Raw genomic sequence first — 15926 nt, 5'->3', positions numbered from 1 at the left:
CAATCTGCTCTGTTCCCATTTTCCAGGGATGGGAATGAGCCTGGGAATAAATTCTTTCACTCATTCTTTCCCTCATTCCAGGGGTGGAATCTGCTGCTGTGCAACTCAAGTGCCTTCCCTGATTGCAAAGGCAGCTCCTCAACAGCCAAGGAGAAGTGAAGAGCAGGAAGAAAATTGGAATTACTGCCTTTGACAAGAGTTCCTGCATTTTGATTCTTCCAAAGAAACCTCACTTTGTATCCAGGTATTATTCTGTGAACCCAGCTGAGAATGAGCAGAAAACTCTGGGGAAAGTGATCCATGGACTCTCAAGCACACTTCTCTCCCATTTCATTACTTTTCAATTAATCCTCACAGATTATTAACAAAAAAAAAAAAAAAATCCCTGGATTAACAGGAGGAATTTACTGGCACTGCACCTTGCTCAGTCACAGATATTCCAAATTTGCATCAGCAAAGTGCTGAGGAGATAACAAAGAATGGGAAAAAAAACATGGAATGATTAAAATCCAATCTAAGGAAAATCTGTGTAGGTTTTAGGCAAACCAGAAGGGATGGAATGGGAAATGATCTCAGGAATTTCTTCCAAGATTTGCAGGTTGTGGCCAAGCAGCTGTGAAATGTTCTGTGCAATAATCAACTTCACATTCCTGACCAAGGATCACTCGTGTTCATGTGCTGGGAAAAGAAACAAAACCTCGGGGAAAAAGGTGCTTGGGAAAGGCAAAGAAATGCTGATATGTGAAAATGCTGCTTCATTCATGTGGGACAACAGGAGAAAAAAAGGAAAAATCACCAGGAATTTCTCCATCAGCTGCCAGAGCACAACTGGAGAGGCCTGGAGGGAAAGCAGAACCACCTGCACACCCCCTGTGCTGAAAAACCTCCACAAAAAAAAAAAAAAAAACCTTCCATTGGTTGTTTATTAACTATTATCTGAAAGGACAGAAAGCTCAGCAGAAAGTTCTACCACCAGCTAAAAATGAGGAAAATTAACCCAGCTAGCTACAAGCTAAACAGTCCAACAGAGAATTAACTCCTTTATTATTTATCCTTTTAACCAAATTTTCATGACCCTCAGTGTGACACTGACTGACCAACCAGAAATTATCACCTGAAACCATGAAAAAGAAGGAAAATGAACACTGAGACACCACCCAAAATTTTCCATCCTATTACTATATTATAAAAACCTCAGGTTTAAAACCCTTCACCATGTGAAATCACACATTTCTATTTAACTACACACCCCTGATTTTAACTCCATCGCTCAAATTTGGAAGTTTGAGTTGGAATTTGAGGCTCCAAGGCCTCAGGTCACTCCAGGGGGTCAGTGCCAAAAAGCAGAGAAAGCTCAAAAAATCCCAAATTTCTGGGATCCAACACCTGGGATTGTTCTCCATTTCTATCCCAGCTTTTCTCAGCTCCTTGGAGAGCCTCAGCCTCTCCTTGAGGGGGGAATTTGCTGTCCCAAAAAACCCAAGAAACCTAAAAATCACAGGGTGCAGGGTCAGCTCCTGCATCCCATCCCATTCCTCTTTTTAACCCATTTTATTTTATTTTATTTTATTTTATTTTATTTTATTTTATCCCATCCCATCCCATCCCATCCCATCCCATCCCATCCCATCCCATCCCTCTTTTTAATCCCCTTTTTTTAAATTTTATCCCATCCCTCTTTTTAATCCCCTTTTTAAAAATTTTATCCCATTCCTCTTTTTAATCCCCCTTTTTTTAAAATTTTATCCCATCCCATCCCTGTTTTTAATCCCCTTTTTTTAAATTTTATCCCATCCCATCTCTCTTTTTAATCCCTTTTTTTTTTTATTTTATCCTATCCTATCCTATCCTATCCTATCCTATCCTATCCCATCCCTCTTTTTAATCCTGTTTTTTTTTTTAATTTTATCCCATCCCATCCCTCTTTTTAATCCCCCTTTTTTAAAAATTTTATCCCATCCCATCCCTCTTTTTAACTCCCTTTTTTAAATTTTATTTTATCCCATCCCATCCCTCTTTTTAATCCCCCTTTTTATTTTATTTTATTTTATCCCACCCCATCCCTCTGTTTAATCCCCTTTTTTTAAATTTTATCCCATCCCATCCCTCTTTTTAATCCCCTTTTTTAAAATTTTATTTTTTTAAATTTTATCCCATCTCTCTTTTTAATCCCCTTTTTTAAAATTTTATTTTTTTAAATTTTATCCCATCCCATCCCTCTTTTTAACTCCCTTTTTTAAATTTTATTTTATTTTATCCCATCCCATCCCTCTTTTTAACCCCCTTTTTTTTTAAATTTTATTTTATTTTATCCCATCCCATCCCTCTTTTTAATCCCTTTTTTTTTATCCCATCCCATCCCAGGCGCATTCCCGCGGGAGGAATTCCCAGGAATTGTTACTCACACATAAAGCACCGATTTCTGGTCCCCGACCTGCCCTCCATCCCCCACGGTCAGGGTGTCGTAGCCTCTCTCCAGCTCGAACTCCTCGAAGGTGAGTTTGATCACCTGCCAAAGACACGGCACAATTAACAATTGTTAATTAACAATTACCGCAGTTAATTAACGCCGAGCCCTGCTCTGCTCATGGATCCCGGAGCAGCTTCCAAGAGCATCAAAATCTCAAAAAAAAAAACAACCCAAAATTGCTTTTTCCTGGTTTTTTTTCCTTTATTTTATTTTATTTTATTTTATTTTATTTTATTTTATTTTATTTTATTTTATTTTATTTTATTTTGTTGTTCAGTTTTTTGTTTTGGTTTGGGATTTTTGTTGTTTGTTTTTTTCTTTTGCTTTTTTTTTTTTTTTTATTTTTTACAGGTGATTTGAATCACCTCTGCTTTATCTCCTGCTTGCCCAGGTGACCTCACTGATATCAATATTTCTGTGCTGGTATCTCATTTTTCACCTTTTCCCTCCCCAAAACTGGAATTCTGGATTTGGATGTGCATGGAGTAAATGCAGAACCTTACAGGAAATTCTCCTTGTTAGTGGTCAGAGCTGGAGAGAATTTATGGATTTATGGGAATTGTCTGCAAACAATCCTCAGCATCACCACTGGTTTTTCTCTCCTGTTTCACCCAAACTTTGGATTTTTGCAGCTTCTCAGCATCATTTGGGAGCTGAACTCCCACAGAATTTGTGCTCCAAGGCTCTCAGCTGCTTTGGGAATTTCTGCTTTTCAAATCCAATTTAGGGGGCAGAGTCCTTAACCCAGCCTGGGACAGGCTGAACAAACAGAAAAAGAAGAGATTAATTAAATTAAATTAGAGTTTCACGTCCCCCATCAGCAGAAATCAATGGAGTTTTGTTTCCTGGACTCTTTACCTGACCAGCAAAAATAAAAAGCACAAAAAACAGTCAAATGCACTTTGTAAATACATTCAATTTCCTGACTTTTAACAGATTCAATCACCAAATGTGGGTTGATGCTTCTTTCAGCTGCTTCTCACAACACAAAAATCATCAAAAGTCAAGGAGGAGGAGAAGGAGCCAAGAAAACAGAGCTCTGGGTCACTTCCCACCTCAGTTTGGGCAAGGAAACCCAAAATCCTGCTCTTGTCCTTTCCTGCTTTTATCAGCAACACCTCCTGCAAAACTTGAGCAGGTGTGGATTCCCAGGGGGATAAAAACCCCAAAGTTCAAAGCAAAACTTAAAAAAGGAAAAAAAAAAAAAAAAAAAAAAAAAGGTGTTTATACAGCTCAGGCCGATCTGTCCTGTGTTTTCATTCCTGCAGATGAACACAGAGTTTTTCAATGCACAGAAAATTAAATTTGGAGATTTCAGCCATTGTGAAAAGAGGGTTTTTTCACCTCAGGAGGGTGAACCAGCAGCCTGGGTGATGCTTCAGACAACTTTAATTTGTGTCTAGAACTCAAATATTAACCTGTGCAGGCTACAAGAGCATGAAATGCTGGAGTGATGTAATTAATGCAGAGCTGCAGATCTGCACACACCATTTCTTCAACCAGCCACTCAAGGAGCTGCAGCCTGACCCTAATTAAACAACTAATTACATCCCAGCACACTCAGAGCTGCAACCTTGTGGCACAAGATTTGGATGCTGAATATTGTGTTTATTTACCCATTTTCCTGTTTTTTTTTTTTTTCCTCTGGAAGCTGTAAGTTTAATTAATTTAATTTAATTTAATTATTCAATGATTTGTTAAACAGACTGAGAGGCACCAGCACCCCCCAAATTTGGAGCTGCTGAAGTGAAAGGGAGCAATCAGCAGAATGGGATGGGAATCCTGATTCCAAAGTGCCACCGAAGTGATTGGAAGTTCAGTCACATTCCAAGGAGAAAAATCCACAATAATTCTCTCCAGAAGAACAGCAGCCTGTGCAGTTCTAACCTGAAGCTTTGCAAGAACATTCCTCATTTCCCTGCTCCTCCAGAATTTCCCTCTCTGTGCTCAGTTGCAATATAGGATGTGGCCAGAAATGTGGATTTTATCACCAGCTGGGGCAGTGACCCTGATCTCCATGGAGATATCCTCTGCTCATGGGCCATCTTTAAACCAGCTGGGCAATCATCTTTATCTTCCCACAGCCCATCCTCCCTCCAGGAGATATCTCCTGTTAATGGCCACTGAGTCCCAGGGCATGACTGATAAAATTCCATCATCCCACTGGGAGATGCTCCAGCCAGGGGAGGAGCCAAACATTTCCTACCCAGATAAAAACTGAGATTTGGGACACCAAGGAACCTTCTTCCCACTGGATTCCAGAGGAAAACCAGACCTTTGCACATCATCCCTGGAGCTTCAGAGGAAACTGCACCTTCTCCAGGAGCACTGCTGCAGCTGAACCACATCTGCCCCTGCAGGAGGATGCAGCCACCATTGAATGGGACTGTGCCAACACCCTGACTGACTGACGGGTGTCAGCTTGGATTCTGACTCTGGCAGGGCTGGGATTGTTCTGTGTAATACTGCATTTCTATTTTAATTTTCCTAGTAAAGAACTGTTATTCCTAATTCCCATATCTTTGCCTGAGAGTGCTTTAATTTCAAAATGATAATAATTTGGAGGGAGGGGGTTTACATTCTCCATTTCTGCCTTTATTGGCAGACACCTGTCCTCAAACCAGGACTCTCCATTTGTGATAAATCATCCCCTGGAGGGGCCCTTCTCCCTCCATCAGCTTGGACGTGGCTTTTTTTTGGCTGCAGGTGGGAATAACCCCAGGAGAATCCTCAACCAGCAACATCCATTATGTCAAAAAGAGCCAGAAATAGCTTTTATGCAAATTCCCCAATTATCATATGTATTTCTCAGCTCCCCAGTGATTTATTTTCCCCACTGTGGTTGGAATTAATTCCCAGGGCACCAGGGCCCAGCTAAAAAAAAATCTGAATATCCCCCAAATAGGTTTGATGCTCCCTCTCTGCACAGAAAATAATCCCAAATTAGGGAAGAGGTCTCAGCCCTACAGATGCAGAATTCCAGCAAATTTAGAAGGGATTTTGGGGCTCAGTGGATCTCTGGCTCGAGGTTCTTTGCCAAAGACAGAGCAGAGGATTTGCAAATGAGTCCTAAATTCAGCTCCTGCTTTTCCCAAAGCTCCATAAATCCAAGACCACTGGAGTCAATAAAAAGATTTCAGTGACTCCAGCAGCTCCAGCTCTTGTATTTTATTTTACAGTATTTTATAGGCATTGGAAGTAACTCCCAGCCAGGCTGGGGAATGGGAAATGGTGGGAGTTGGAGCTTTTCTCCCAACTCTCCCTGCTCCAGGACAGCTTTTCCCAACTTTTTCCCAAATTTCCAGCATGAAACACCTAAATCCAGGAAATTCTTTCTGAGCTGGCATCATTAATTGAATTAATTAAAACTATTTAGCATTTCAAAGGGAAAGGCAATGGGATCTCCTCTCAGAGCTCACAAATGCTGCTGATTTCACCAATCCCAATTTCAGTGTATCATGGGCAGCCCATGGAGCAGAACCTCTGTGGAATCTCTGATCTGAGTTGGGAAGTGTTGAAATAAATGGATTTGATCAGTTCTAATCTCCTTTATGATTTAGGAAAGGATCAGGGCAAGCAGGGAGAGCTGTGGCCTTCCCACAGCAGTTGGTGTTTTCCCTCCCTGTAAATGCCACTGAAACCCCCAAACCCAAAAATCCCTTCAAAAACTGACATTCATTAAATTAATTTAAAATATTTATCATTTCCAAGGAGAAGGCAATGAGATCTCCTCTCACAGCTCACTGTGTCACCAACCCATATTTCAGTTCCGTGGAGCAGAACCTGCAGCTCCTTGTGCTGTGCAATCTCTGATCTGGGAAATCTTAAAATTAATGGATTTGAATAATTCCAACCCTCTTTATGATTTAGGAAGGGATCAGGACTTGTGGATTCTGTATTTGTTGTGACTCAGGTTTAAAGCTGAGGAAGAAACCAAACAGGAGAAGAGGAGAAATTTCCTCTAAGCAGAAATTCCAATGGAAAAACAAGAATTCTGTGCAGGAAGGCAGGAGGAGAAGCTTTTCCTGTCACACTGCTGATGGAAAAGCAGGAAAATTTTGGGCACAACACTGGCACTAAGGCAAAGGGACAGAGCTGAAGATCAGACCTGAAAATTCACCACAAAGGGGTCAGTGAAACACTGAGCACAGCCCAGGGACAGATTCTCCTCATGGTTTTCATCTCCCTCCTTCAAAATTTGTAGCAGGAAACCCAAATGGAAGAGTTATCCTAGAAAACACCCAGGAGATCCTGCACCCAAACACTGCTGCATCCACACAAAACCTGGGTGTTGGTGATTTTTGGGGACAGAAAGGTACAAAAATAATGGAAAAGGAGCAGGGCTGGGCTGAATTCCAGCCCCTGTTTGTGGATACTCAGGGAACATCCCAGGGCACTGATCAATGGGACCCTCCTGGGGCTCATCAACCCCAAAAAATCAGCACTGAACAATCTCCTGGTTCCACTCCTGTCTCCCAAAATCCAGGTTTTGTGCAGCCCCACCACAGATAACAACAGCCCTGAGCCACAGCCTGCCTGGGAATGGGAATTTAGGGATATTCCTCATTAAAATCCTCCTCCAGCAGGGATCTGTGCTGGTTGAAGGCTTGGGCTGAGCCCAGCAGGGAGGGAGAATTCCACAGGCTCTTCCTCCATCCTGCCCCTGAGGGGAGGGAAAGCAGGATCCCAGCATTTCCTAACAATTCTCAGAAAAATAAAATAAAAAAAGAACCCTGAGATCCTGTGAGATTCCCCCCTTCAAAAGGCAGGGAGCACGTGCAGGAATGTCCAGAGCAAGGGAGAATAAATGGGAGCTTGGAGCTTTGGCTCAGGATTTATCCAGAACTGATGGAATGAGGTCTGCAGGAATCCAGACACTCAGAGGAACAAACCCTGAGAGCAGAAATAACAACCCAGGAAGGGTTCACAGCAAAGTGATTCCTGTTCTTCTGCTCCAAATCTGGAGGAGAGAAATTGGAAAAAGCTGTGACTGCCCTCAGCTCCATTCCCATTCCAGGGGAAAATGGGCAGGATTGATCTTTCCCAGGCCAGGGCAGTCACACCTTGTCCTGTCCCCACCTGTACAGAAAGGGCTCACATTTCAATTTATAACAGAGCAAAAATAGCAATAAATTTACAATGCTGCAGAAATAGCAGGAGATGGACCCAAACCTCTCTCCTCTGCCCCTGGGGGCTCAAATCCAGCAGCCACAGCCAAAAAAATGGGGAAAAAAAATTCAGCATTCCTGGCACAGCCTCCCTGCCCTGATGGGCTGCTCCAGCACCTCCCTGCCCTCCACAGGAGATATCAAAGGGGCTTCGATTAGAAATAATTACACTCATTTTAATTACCTGAATTAATTAACCCTGAACAAAACGAGCTCTCAGCAGGGAGCGAAGGGCAGGGATTCACACACAGGGGAGGGTCTGTGTGGGGCAGGAGCTGAGCCCGAGGGGCTGAGCAAACCTTGAGTGGGAGGGTGAGGAGGGGCTGGAGAAGGTTTGGAGAGGAGCTGTGGCTGGCTCTGCATCCCTGGAAGTGTCCAAGGCCAGGCTGGACAGGGCTTGGAGCAGCCTGGGATAGTGGAGGTGTCTGGATTTGTCTGGATGTGTCTGGATTTGTCTGGATGTGTCTGGATGTGTCTGCAAGTGTCTGAAATTGTCTGGAAGTGTCTGGATGTGTCTGGATTTGTCTGGAAGTGTCTGGAAGTGTCTGAATGTGTCTGGAAGTGTCTGGAAGTGTCTGGATGTGTCTGGATTTGTCTGGAAGTGTCTGAATTTGTCTGGAAGTGTCTGGATGTGTCTGGAAGTGTCTGGATGTGTCTGAATTAGTCTGGATGTGTCTGGATGCTTCTGGAAGTGTCTGGAAGTGTCTGGATGTGTCTGGATTTGTCTGGATGTGTCTGGATGTGTCTGGAAGTGTCTGGATGTGTCTGGAAGTGTCTGAAATTGTCTGGAAGTGTCTGGATGTGTCTGGATGTGTTTGGATTTGTCTGGATTTGTCTGGAAGTGTCTGGATTTGTCTGGATGTGTCTGGAAGTGTCTGGAAGTGTCTGGAAGTGTCTGGATGTGTCTGGATGTGTCTGGATTTGTCTGGAAGTGTCTGGAAGTGTCTGGGTGTGTCTGAATGTGTCTGGATGTGTCTGGATTTGTCTGGAAGTGTCTGGATGTGTCTGGAAGTGTCTGGATGTGTCTGGATTTGTCTGGATGTGTCTGGATGTGTCTGGATTTGTCTGGATTTGTCTGGATTTGTCTGGATGTGTCTGGAAGTGTCTGGAAGTGTCTGGAAGTGTCTGGATTTGTCTGGATGTGTCTGGATTTGTCTGGAAGTGTCTGGAAGTGTCTGGGTGTGTCTGAATGTGTCTGGAAGTGTCTGGAAGTGTCTGGATGTGTCTGGATTTGTCTGGAAGTGTCTGAATGTGTCTGGATGTGTCTGGAAGTGTCTGGATGTGTCTGGATTTGTCTGGAAGTGTCTAGAAGTGTCTGGATGTGTCTGAATGTGTCTGGAAGTGTCTGGAAGTGTCTGGATGTGTCTGGATTTGTCTGGAAGTGTCTGGATTTGTCTGGAAGTGTCTGGAAGTGTCTGGATTTGTCTGGATGTGTCTGAAATTGTCTGGATTTGTCTGGATGTGTCTGGAAGTGTCTGGAAGTGTCTGGAGGTGTTTGGATTTGTCTGGAAGTGTCTGGAGCTATCTGGAGCTGTCAGGAGGTGTTTGGAGGTGTCTGGAAATGTCTGGATGTGTTCAGAGGTGTCTGGATTTGGAATTATCTGGATGTGCTTGGATGTTTCTGTACATGCACAAATGTGTCTGGAAGTGTCTGGATTTGTTTGGATGTGCTTGGAAGTGTCTGGAAGTATCTGGAAGTGTCTGAATTAGTCTGGATGCTTCTGGATGTGTTTGGAAGTGTCTGGATGTATTTGGAGGTGTCTGGATTTGTCTGGAGCTGTCAGGAAGTGTTTGGATGTGTCTTGAAGTGTCTGGAAGTGTTTGGAAGTGTCTGGATGTTTCTGGAGGTGTTTGGATTTGTCTGGAGTGGTTTGGAAGTGTCTGCATTTGTCTGGATGTTTCTGGATGTGTTTGGAAGTGTCTGGATGTGTTTAGAGGTGTCTGGAGCTGCCATGATGTTTTTGGGGGTGTTTAGATTTGTCTGGAATTGCCTGGTTTTGTTTGGATACATCTGGATGTGCTTGGATGTTTCTGTAAATGGATGAAGGCGTCTGGATTTGTCTGGAGGTGTCTGGATGTGTTTGGAAGTGTCTGGATTTGTCTGGAGGTGTCTGGATGTGCTTGGATGTTTCTGTAAATGGATGAAGGCGTCTGGATTTGTCTGGAGGTGTCTGGATGTGTTTGGAAGTGTCTGGATTTGTCTGGATGTTTTGGGATGTGTTTGGAAGTGTCTGGCTGTGCACACCCACTCCACCACCACAGCCCAGCATCCAAACATGTTCCAGCTTTTGCTCCATAAAAAACGGATCCCCTTTGTTCATCTCCTCCTCTCGGGGCTCTGGTAAATCAACAATTCTCAACAACAGCCTTGAGCTGAGAGGGAGCAGGTTGAGCTGGGACACTGGGATTGAACCCTTCTCTGTGAGGGATGCAATTCCCAGAGAAGCTGTTCCTGGATCCCTGCAAGTGTCCAACACCAGGCTGGGACAGCTGAAATCATCCCTGCCCTGCTCTGAGGTCCCTCCCAACCCAAACCCGCCTGGAATTCCATGAGACCCAAGCCTGGGATTCCCCAGAACAGCAGAATCCTGTTCTCCCTGTGGGCACCACTGAAGGCCCAGGCAGAGTTTGCCAGGCCTTTTCCAGGTTCTGAGTTCTTTTTCTCTTTCTCAGGTTGGGAAGCTTTTTCCCAGGCTGAGGCAATTTCTCAGCTCCGGCCTGAGCCTTTCCCAGGATGACAACTTTTGGTAAACAGAAAGGAATAACAAACAGAGATTAACACCTGGTGTTGACTGAGGAACAGATTCCTGTTGTATGTGACAGGAGATGTTTTCTCCTGTTGTCCAACAAATCACTGTCCTGTTTGAGACTTGCAAACCACACTGTAAATATGGTTTGGTTTTTTAGCAAAGTGCTTCTTTTGCTCCTCATGCTGAAGAAGTCATTGTTGTTATTACACAATGTATTGGGAAGTCCCTGGAGCTGCAGAGGCTCCCAGCAGCAGCCTGGCCCCGGGGGCACCAGGAGCACTGCAAGAGTCAGTCTGGAATTTCCCTGATCTGCTCAGGACCATCATCAGAGACTGAGACCCAGGACCCACCCATTCACTCTGACCTGAGTTCTGGCCTGGCCCAGGTGGATGCTGGCCCAGCACTGTCTGTGCCTGTGCTGGTGCTGCCCAGCACTGTCTGTGCCTGTCCCTGGTGCTGCCCAGCACTGTCTGTGCTGTGCTGGTGCTGCCCAGCACTGTCTGTGCTGTGCTGGTGCTGCCCAGCACTGTCTGTGGCTGTGCTGGTGCTGCCCAGCACTGTCTGTGGCTGTGCTGGTGCTGCCCAGCACTGTCTGTGCTGTGCTGGTGCTGCCCAGCACTGTCTGTGCTGTGCTGGTGCTGCCCAGCACTGTCTGTGGCTGTGCTGGTGCTGCCCAGCACTGTCTGTGCCTGTGCTGGTGCTGCCCAGCACTGTCTGTGCTGTGCTGGTGCTGCCCAGCACTGTCTGTGCTGTGCTGGTGCTGCCCAGCACTGTCTGTGCCTGTGCTGGTGCTGCCCAGCACTGTCTGTGCCTGTGCTGGTGCTGCCCAGCACTGTCTGTACCTGTGCCTGGTGCTGCCCAGCACTGTCTGTGGCTGTGCTGGTGCTGCCCAGCACTGTCTGTGCTGTGCTGGTGCTGCCATGGCACACTGTGCTGCTTACAGCGCCTGTTCCAGCACCTGTTTCTTGGAGCAATGATCTCCACACACAACAGTCCATAAATCTCCCACCTTTAGGCCAGAGGCCACTCACTTTGGGAAAGGACTATAAAAAGTGATTTTCCTAAAGAGACTCTGAGATCTCTTTCTCCCCAAGGGACTGAAGACACGTCCATGACTGGATGACCATGAGGATGTGTCCCTTCTGTTGGTAGCTACATCCCATCCTTCCTCTCTCTCCCTCTGGTTGTGACCAGTGACGTCTCTTTGAGTCTGAGATCACTCACCTCACAACATTTGGTGGTCTCAGAGTTCTTGTTTTTCCAGCTCCAGCACTGGAGAAAGAGTCAGATGCTGCTCTCTGAGGTTTCCAAGGTTGTTATTCTTTCTTACCTAAGGAATTCTTTCCCTGCCCTACAGAGGTCTGTTCAGCAGTTCAGTCAGAGGCACACTGCCTGCCCTCTGGGCAGCTCTTATCTTTTATCTATAAATTATGTTCATGATGTTTACGATTAATTTCAAATCCATGACCCTGTCCAGCTTTCTCCCAAACCAATCCAGAGGTGCCATCCTAACCCAAAAGATGGATGCCACAAAGAAGGAGAAAGAAAGACATACCACACCCAGATTCCTCCATCTTAGCTCTGCACCCCTTATTACAAACAATTTCACAAATCCACTTTTCTACCTTCTAACAATCTAATTTATGCTCTGCTTATTTTTTGTGAGTCGTAATTCTTCCCGTAATGATGGTAATTATTCCCAGGGACTAAAATCAAACCCACAGGGGGTCTTGGTCACTATGCCAAGGCCTCTGAGCCCCCTGCTCAGGTCTGGAGGCGCCCAGGGAAGGCAGGGGAGTATCCTGAATTCCAACATCCTTTTTCTCTCTCTATATAAAAAAATGGAATTGTTACACGCAATAAACTGCATTTCTGCTTCCTGCTGAATAAAAAATCTGAGTTTCCTGCTTTCATCCTTTGCACCCTGGGGTGGGGGGAGCCCTGGGGCTCGTGCTGGGCTGGGGGGACGTGGCAGGCACCCACCTTGGCGGGGTTGAGGGCGGTGATGACCCACACGCAGTAGGCGTTGTTGTCGTACTGCACGGGGTAGTTGGGGGACGTGATGACCCCGCTGGGGCCGCGCAGGTACGTGTCACACATCCTGGCTGGGGACACAAACGGGGACAGTCAGCGCTGGGGGGTCACCTGGGGGCAGGGAGGAGCTTGGTGTGGGGGTGGGAGAAGGGAGGAGTTTGCTGAAAATCAGGATGGGAAAAAGTTTCCCAGAGAAATTGTGGATGCCCCATCCCTGGAAGTGTCCAAGGACAACCTGGGATGGTGGAAATTGTCCCTGCCCATGGAATGAGATTTTCCTTAAGGATCCTCCCAGCCCAAACCATCCTGGGATTGTTTGATTTGAGGGCAGGGTGGGTGATGGAAAATGAACAAGAAGGAGCTGGGAATTCCCACAAATCCCAAAATCCAACTAAACTGAGCCCTCTCAGGCTGCCCCTGGATCCCTGGGAATGTCCAAGACCAACTTAGAGCAACCTGGGAGAGTGGAAGGAGCAGGATTTTCCTCAAGATTCCTCCCAGTCCAAACCATTCTGGGATTGTTTGACCTGGTCAGGGTGGGTGGGTGATGGAAAATGGACAAGGAGGAGCTGGGAATTCCCACAAATCCCAAAATCCAGCCAGACTGACCCGCTGGGACCGCACAGGGACGTGTCACACATCCTGGCTGGGGACACAAACGGGGACAGTCAGCGCTGGGGGGTCACCTGGGGGCAGGGAGGAGCTTGGTGTGGGGGTGGGAGAAGGGAGGAGTTTGCTGAAAATCAGGGTGGGGAGAGAGATTTCCCAGAGAAATTGTGGATGCCCCATCCCTGGAAGTGTCCAAGGACAACCTGGGATGGTGGAACAAATGAAACAGGTGTCCCTGCCCATGGAATGAGATTTTCCTTAAGTCTCCTCCCAGTCCAAACCATTCTGGGATTGTTTGACCTGAGGGCAGGGTGGGTGATGGGAAATGGACAAGGAGGAGCTGGGAATTCCCACAAATCCCAAATTCCAACTAAGCTGAGCCCTCTCAGGCTGCCCCTGGATCCCTGGGAATGTCCAAGACCAACTTAGAGCAACCTGGGAGAGTGGAAGGAGCAGGATTTTCCTCAAGATTCCTCCCAGTCCAAACCACTCTGGGATTGTTTGACCTGGTCAGGGTGGGTGGGTGATGGAAAATGGACATGAGGGAGCTGGGAATTCCCACAAATCCCAAAATCCAGCCAGACTGACCCGCTGGGACCGCACAGGGACGTGTCACACATCCTGGCTGGGGACACAAACTGACCCCATCAAATCCTGATCCCATCAAACTCAACGAGATCCCAGCAACCCTGATCCCAAAAACCCTGATCCTAAAAACCTCGATCCCATCCAAGCCTGATCTCAACAACTTCTCATTCCAACAAACTCTGATCCAAATAAACCCTGATCCCATCAAACCTGATCCCAAAAAACCCTGATCCCATTAAACCCTGATCCAAACAAACTCTGATTCCATCAACCCCTGATCCCAAACAAACCCTGATCCAAGCAAACCCTATCCCATCAACCCCTGAACTCATCAAACCCTGATCCCATTAAACCCTAATCCCAACAAACCCTGATCCCAGCAGTCCCTGATCCTATCCAAGCCTAATCTCAACAACCTCTGATCCTAACAAATTCTGATCCAAATAAACCCTGATCCCAAAAACCCTGATTCAAACAAACCCAGATCCCATCAACCCCTGATCCAAACAAACTTGATCCCAGCAAACCTGACCCTACCAAGCCTGATCTCAACAACCTCCGACCCCAAACTCTGATCCAAATAAACCCTGATCCCAAAAAACCCTGATCCTAAAAACCCTGACCCAAACAAACCCTGATCCAAACCCTGATCCTAACAAACTCTGATCCAAACAAACCCTGATCCTATCAAACCCTGATCCCATAAACCCCTGATCCCAGCAAACCTTATCCCAACAAACTCTGATCCAAATAAACCCTGATCCCAAAAACTCTGATCCCAGCAACCCCTGATCCAAACCCTGATCCCATAAACCCCTGATCCAAACCCTGATCCCAAAATCCCCATTCCCATCTCCCCTCAGACCAACCCCACTCTCTACTCCTCACACTTGACTCATTTCCTTTCCTTCCTCCTTTTTTTCTTCACAAAAATCCTTCCCCACCCAGGCCAGAGGGGTCAGGAATGCCACAACTCCATCCTGATATCCCCAAAAAAGCCACATTCCCTTCCTCCCTGCAGACCAAACCCCCAAAATCCTGCACAGCCAGGATTTATTAGGTCATTATTAAGTATTTATCAGCTGGTTTCTTTCTGGGGGCTCAGAACTAAGGTGGAAACTCAGCTCTGCATTTTCAAAACATCTCAGGTGAAGGAAAAGCTGGAAAAAGTGCTTAAGCAGGGAAAATTTTGCCTTTGATGTAATATTCAGCTGAAATATTCCACCAAAAAAAAAAAAAAATGGTGGGGAGAAACATCCTGGTTCTGGAACTGTTTTCTGCTCAAAATTAATTTATTTTTGAAGTTTATTTATTTATTTAAATTTATCATTTAATTTAGGAGTATTTGCACATGTAGAGTCTGCAAAAATTTTTTTTTTCCTCTGTAAAAATTGGAAAAAAATAATCTCCTGGCCAAGCTGTGGGAACTTTGGGAATGGTTTGGAAGCAGCTTAGGAAGGAGTTGAAGTGACTTTTCCAGGATGCTGAACCACTCCTGCCTCATCCTGGAGCTCCAACACCATTAAAAAAAAAAAGGGTAAATCCCATTATTCCCATTTTTCAAGTGGGATTAAGTGACTCTCCCAGGATCCAGAGGGAATCTGTTGACAATGGGAAAGCTGCAGAACTTTCCCCCAAAATTTACTCAGTGGGGTTTTAATAAATTATTGAAACCCAAAGGGTTAAAATCTGGGACTGACTCTGGAATTTGAGAGAAACCAAATTATTAAAAAATGGAACAAACTGAAAGAAAAAAGTGGCAGAAAAATCAAACTTTCTAAAAAGAAAAAAAAAAAAACCAAAAAAAAAACAACTCCACAACATGAAAGTCAGCAGCTAAAAAAATGAAGTTGATTCACAGAAACAGAATAATGCTGGCAAATCCTTTCTTATCTCTTGCAGGAGAACATCATAAATTTCCTTTACAGTGTCACATATTTATGCCAAATATCCTCTTACACTGATTCAATTTATTCCAGGCTTGTTTCAAGAATTACATGGGATTTCAAAGCCCTGAAAAAAATCTGCAGATGAAATTAAAGAAAAAAAGAACTGGGGGGAAAAAAAAAAAAAGCAAAGCTATTTATGATTTTAAGAGCTTTAAAGTGATTCAATTAAAAATATTACAAGTTGTTCTTTATTAGCATTATAAATATCACAATTTGACATTTCAGAGAGGGAATGAACACAAAATGGCCAAGGGCAAAATGGGCAAAATGGAAAAAAAACTCCATTCCCTGCTGGGTCATGGCACAGGATGCACAGCCCCAAAATCCCACATTTCCAGATAAAAATCTCTCTCCATCT

At 45.2% G+C, this 15926-nt stretch overlaps 1 protein-coding gene across 1 annotated transcript in view; it reads right to left on the bottom strand.

The window, feature by feature from the left end:
* The window catches only part of CSMD2 (CUB and Sushi multiple domains 2), a 288748-nt gene that overhangs the window by 136502 nt on the left and 136320 nt on the right, over nucleotides 1-15926 (bottom strand). The window contains exons 10-11 of the mRNA XM_056509388.1: nucleotides 12372-12493; nucleotides 2406-2509 (exon numbers count right to left, since the gene is read on the bottom strand). Coding sequence (XP_056365363.1) covers nucleotides 2406-2509; nucleotides 12372-12493 — 226 coding nt within the window. The remainder of the gene's footprint in view (nucleotides 1-2405; nucleotides 2510-12371; nucleotides 12494-15926) is intronic.

This window comes from Oenanthe melanoleuca, chromosome 23 (assembly GCF_029582105.1).
Source record: "Oenanthe melanoleuca isolate GR-GAL-2019-014 chromosome 23, OMel1.0, whole genome shotgun sequence".
NCBI classification, from domain to species: domain Eukaryota; kingdom Metazoa; phylum Chordata; class Aves; order Passeriformes; family Muscicapidae; genus Oenanthe; species Oenanthe melanoleuca.
Note: the sequence above shows the minus strand (reverse complement) of the source record. Positions and strands in the feature narration are given on the sequence as shown.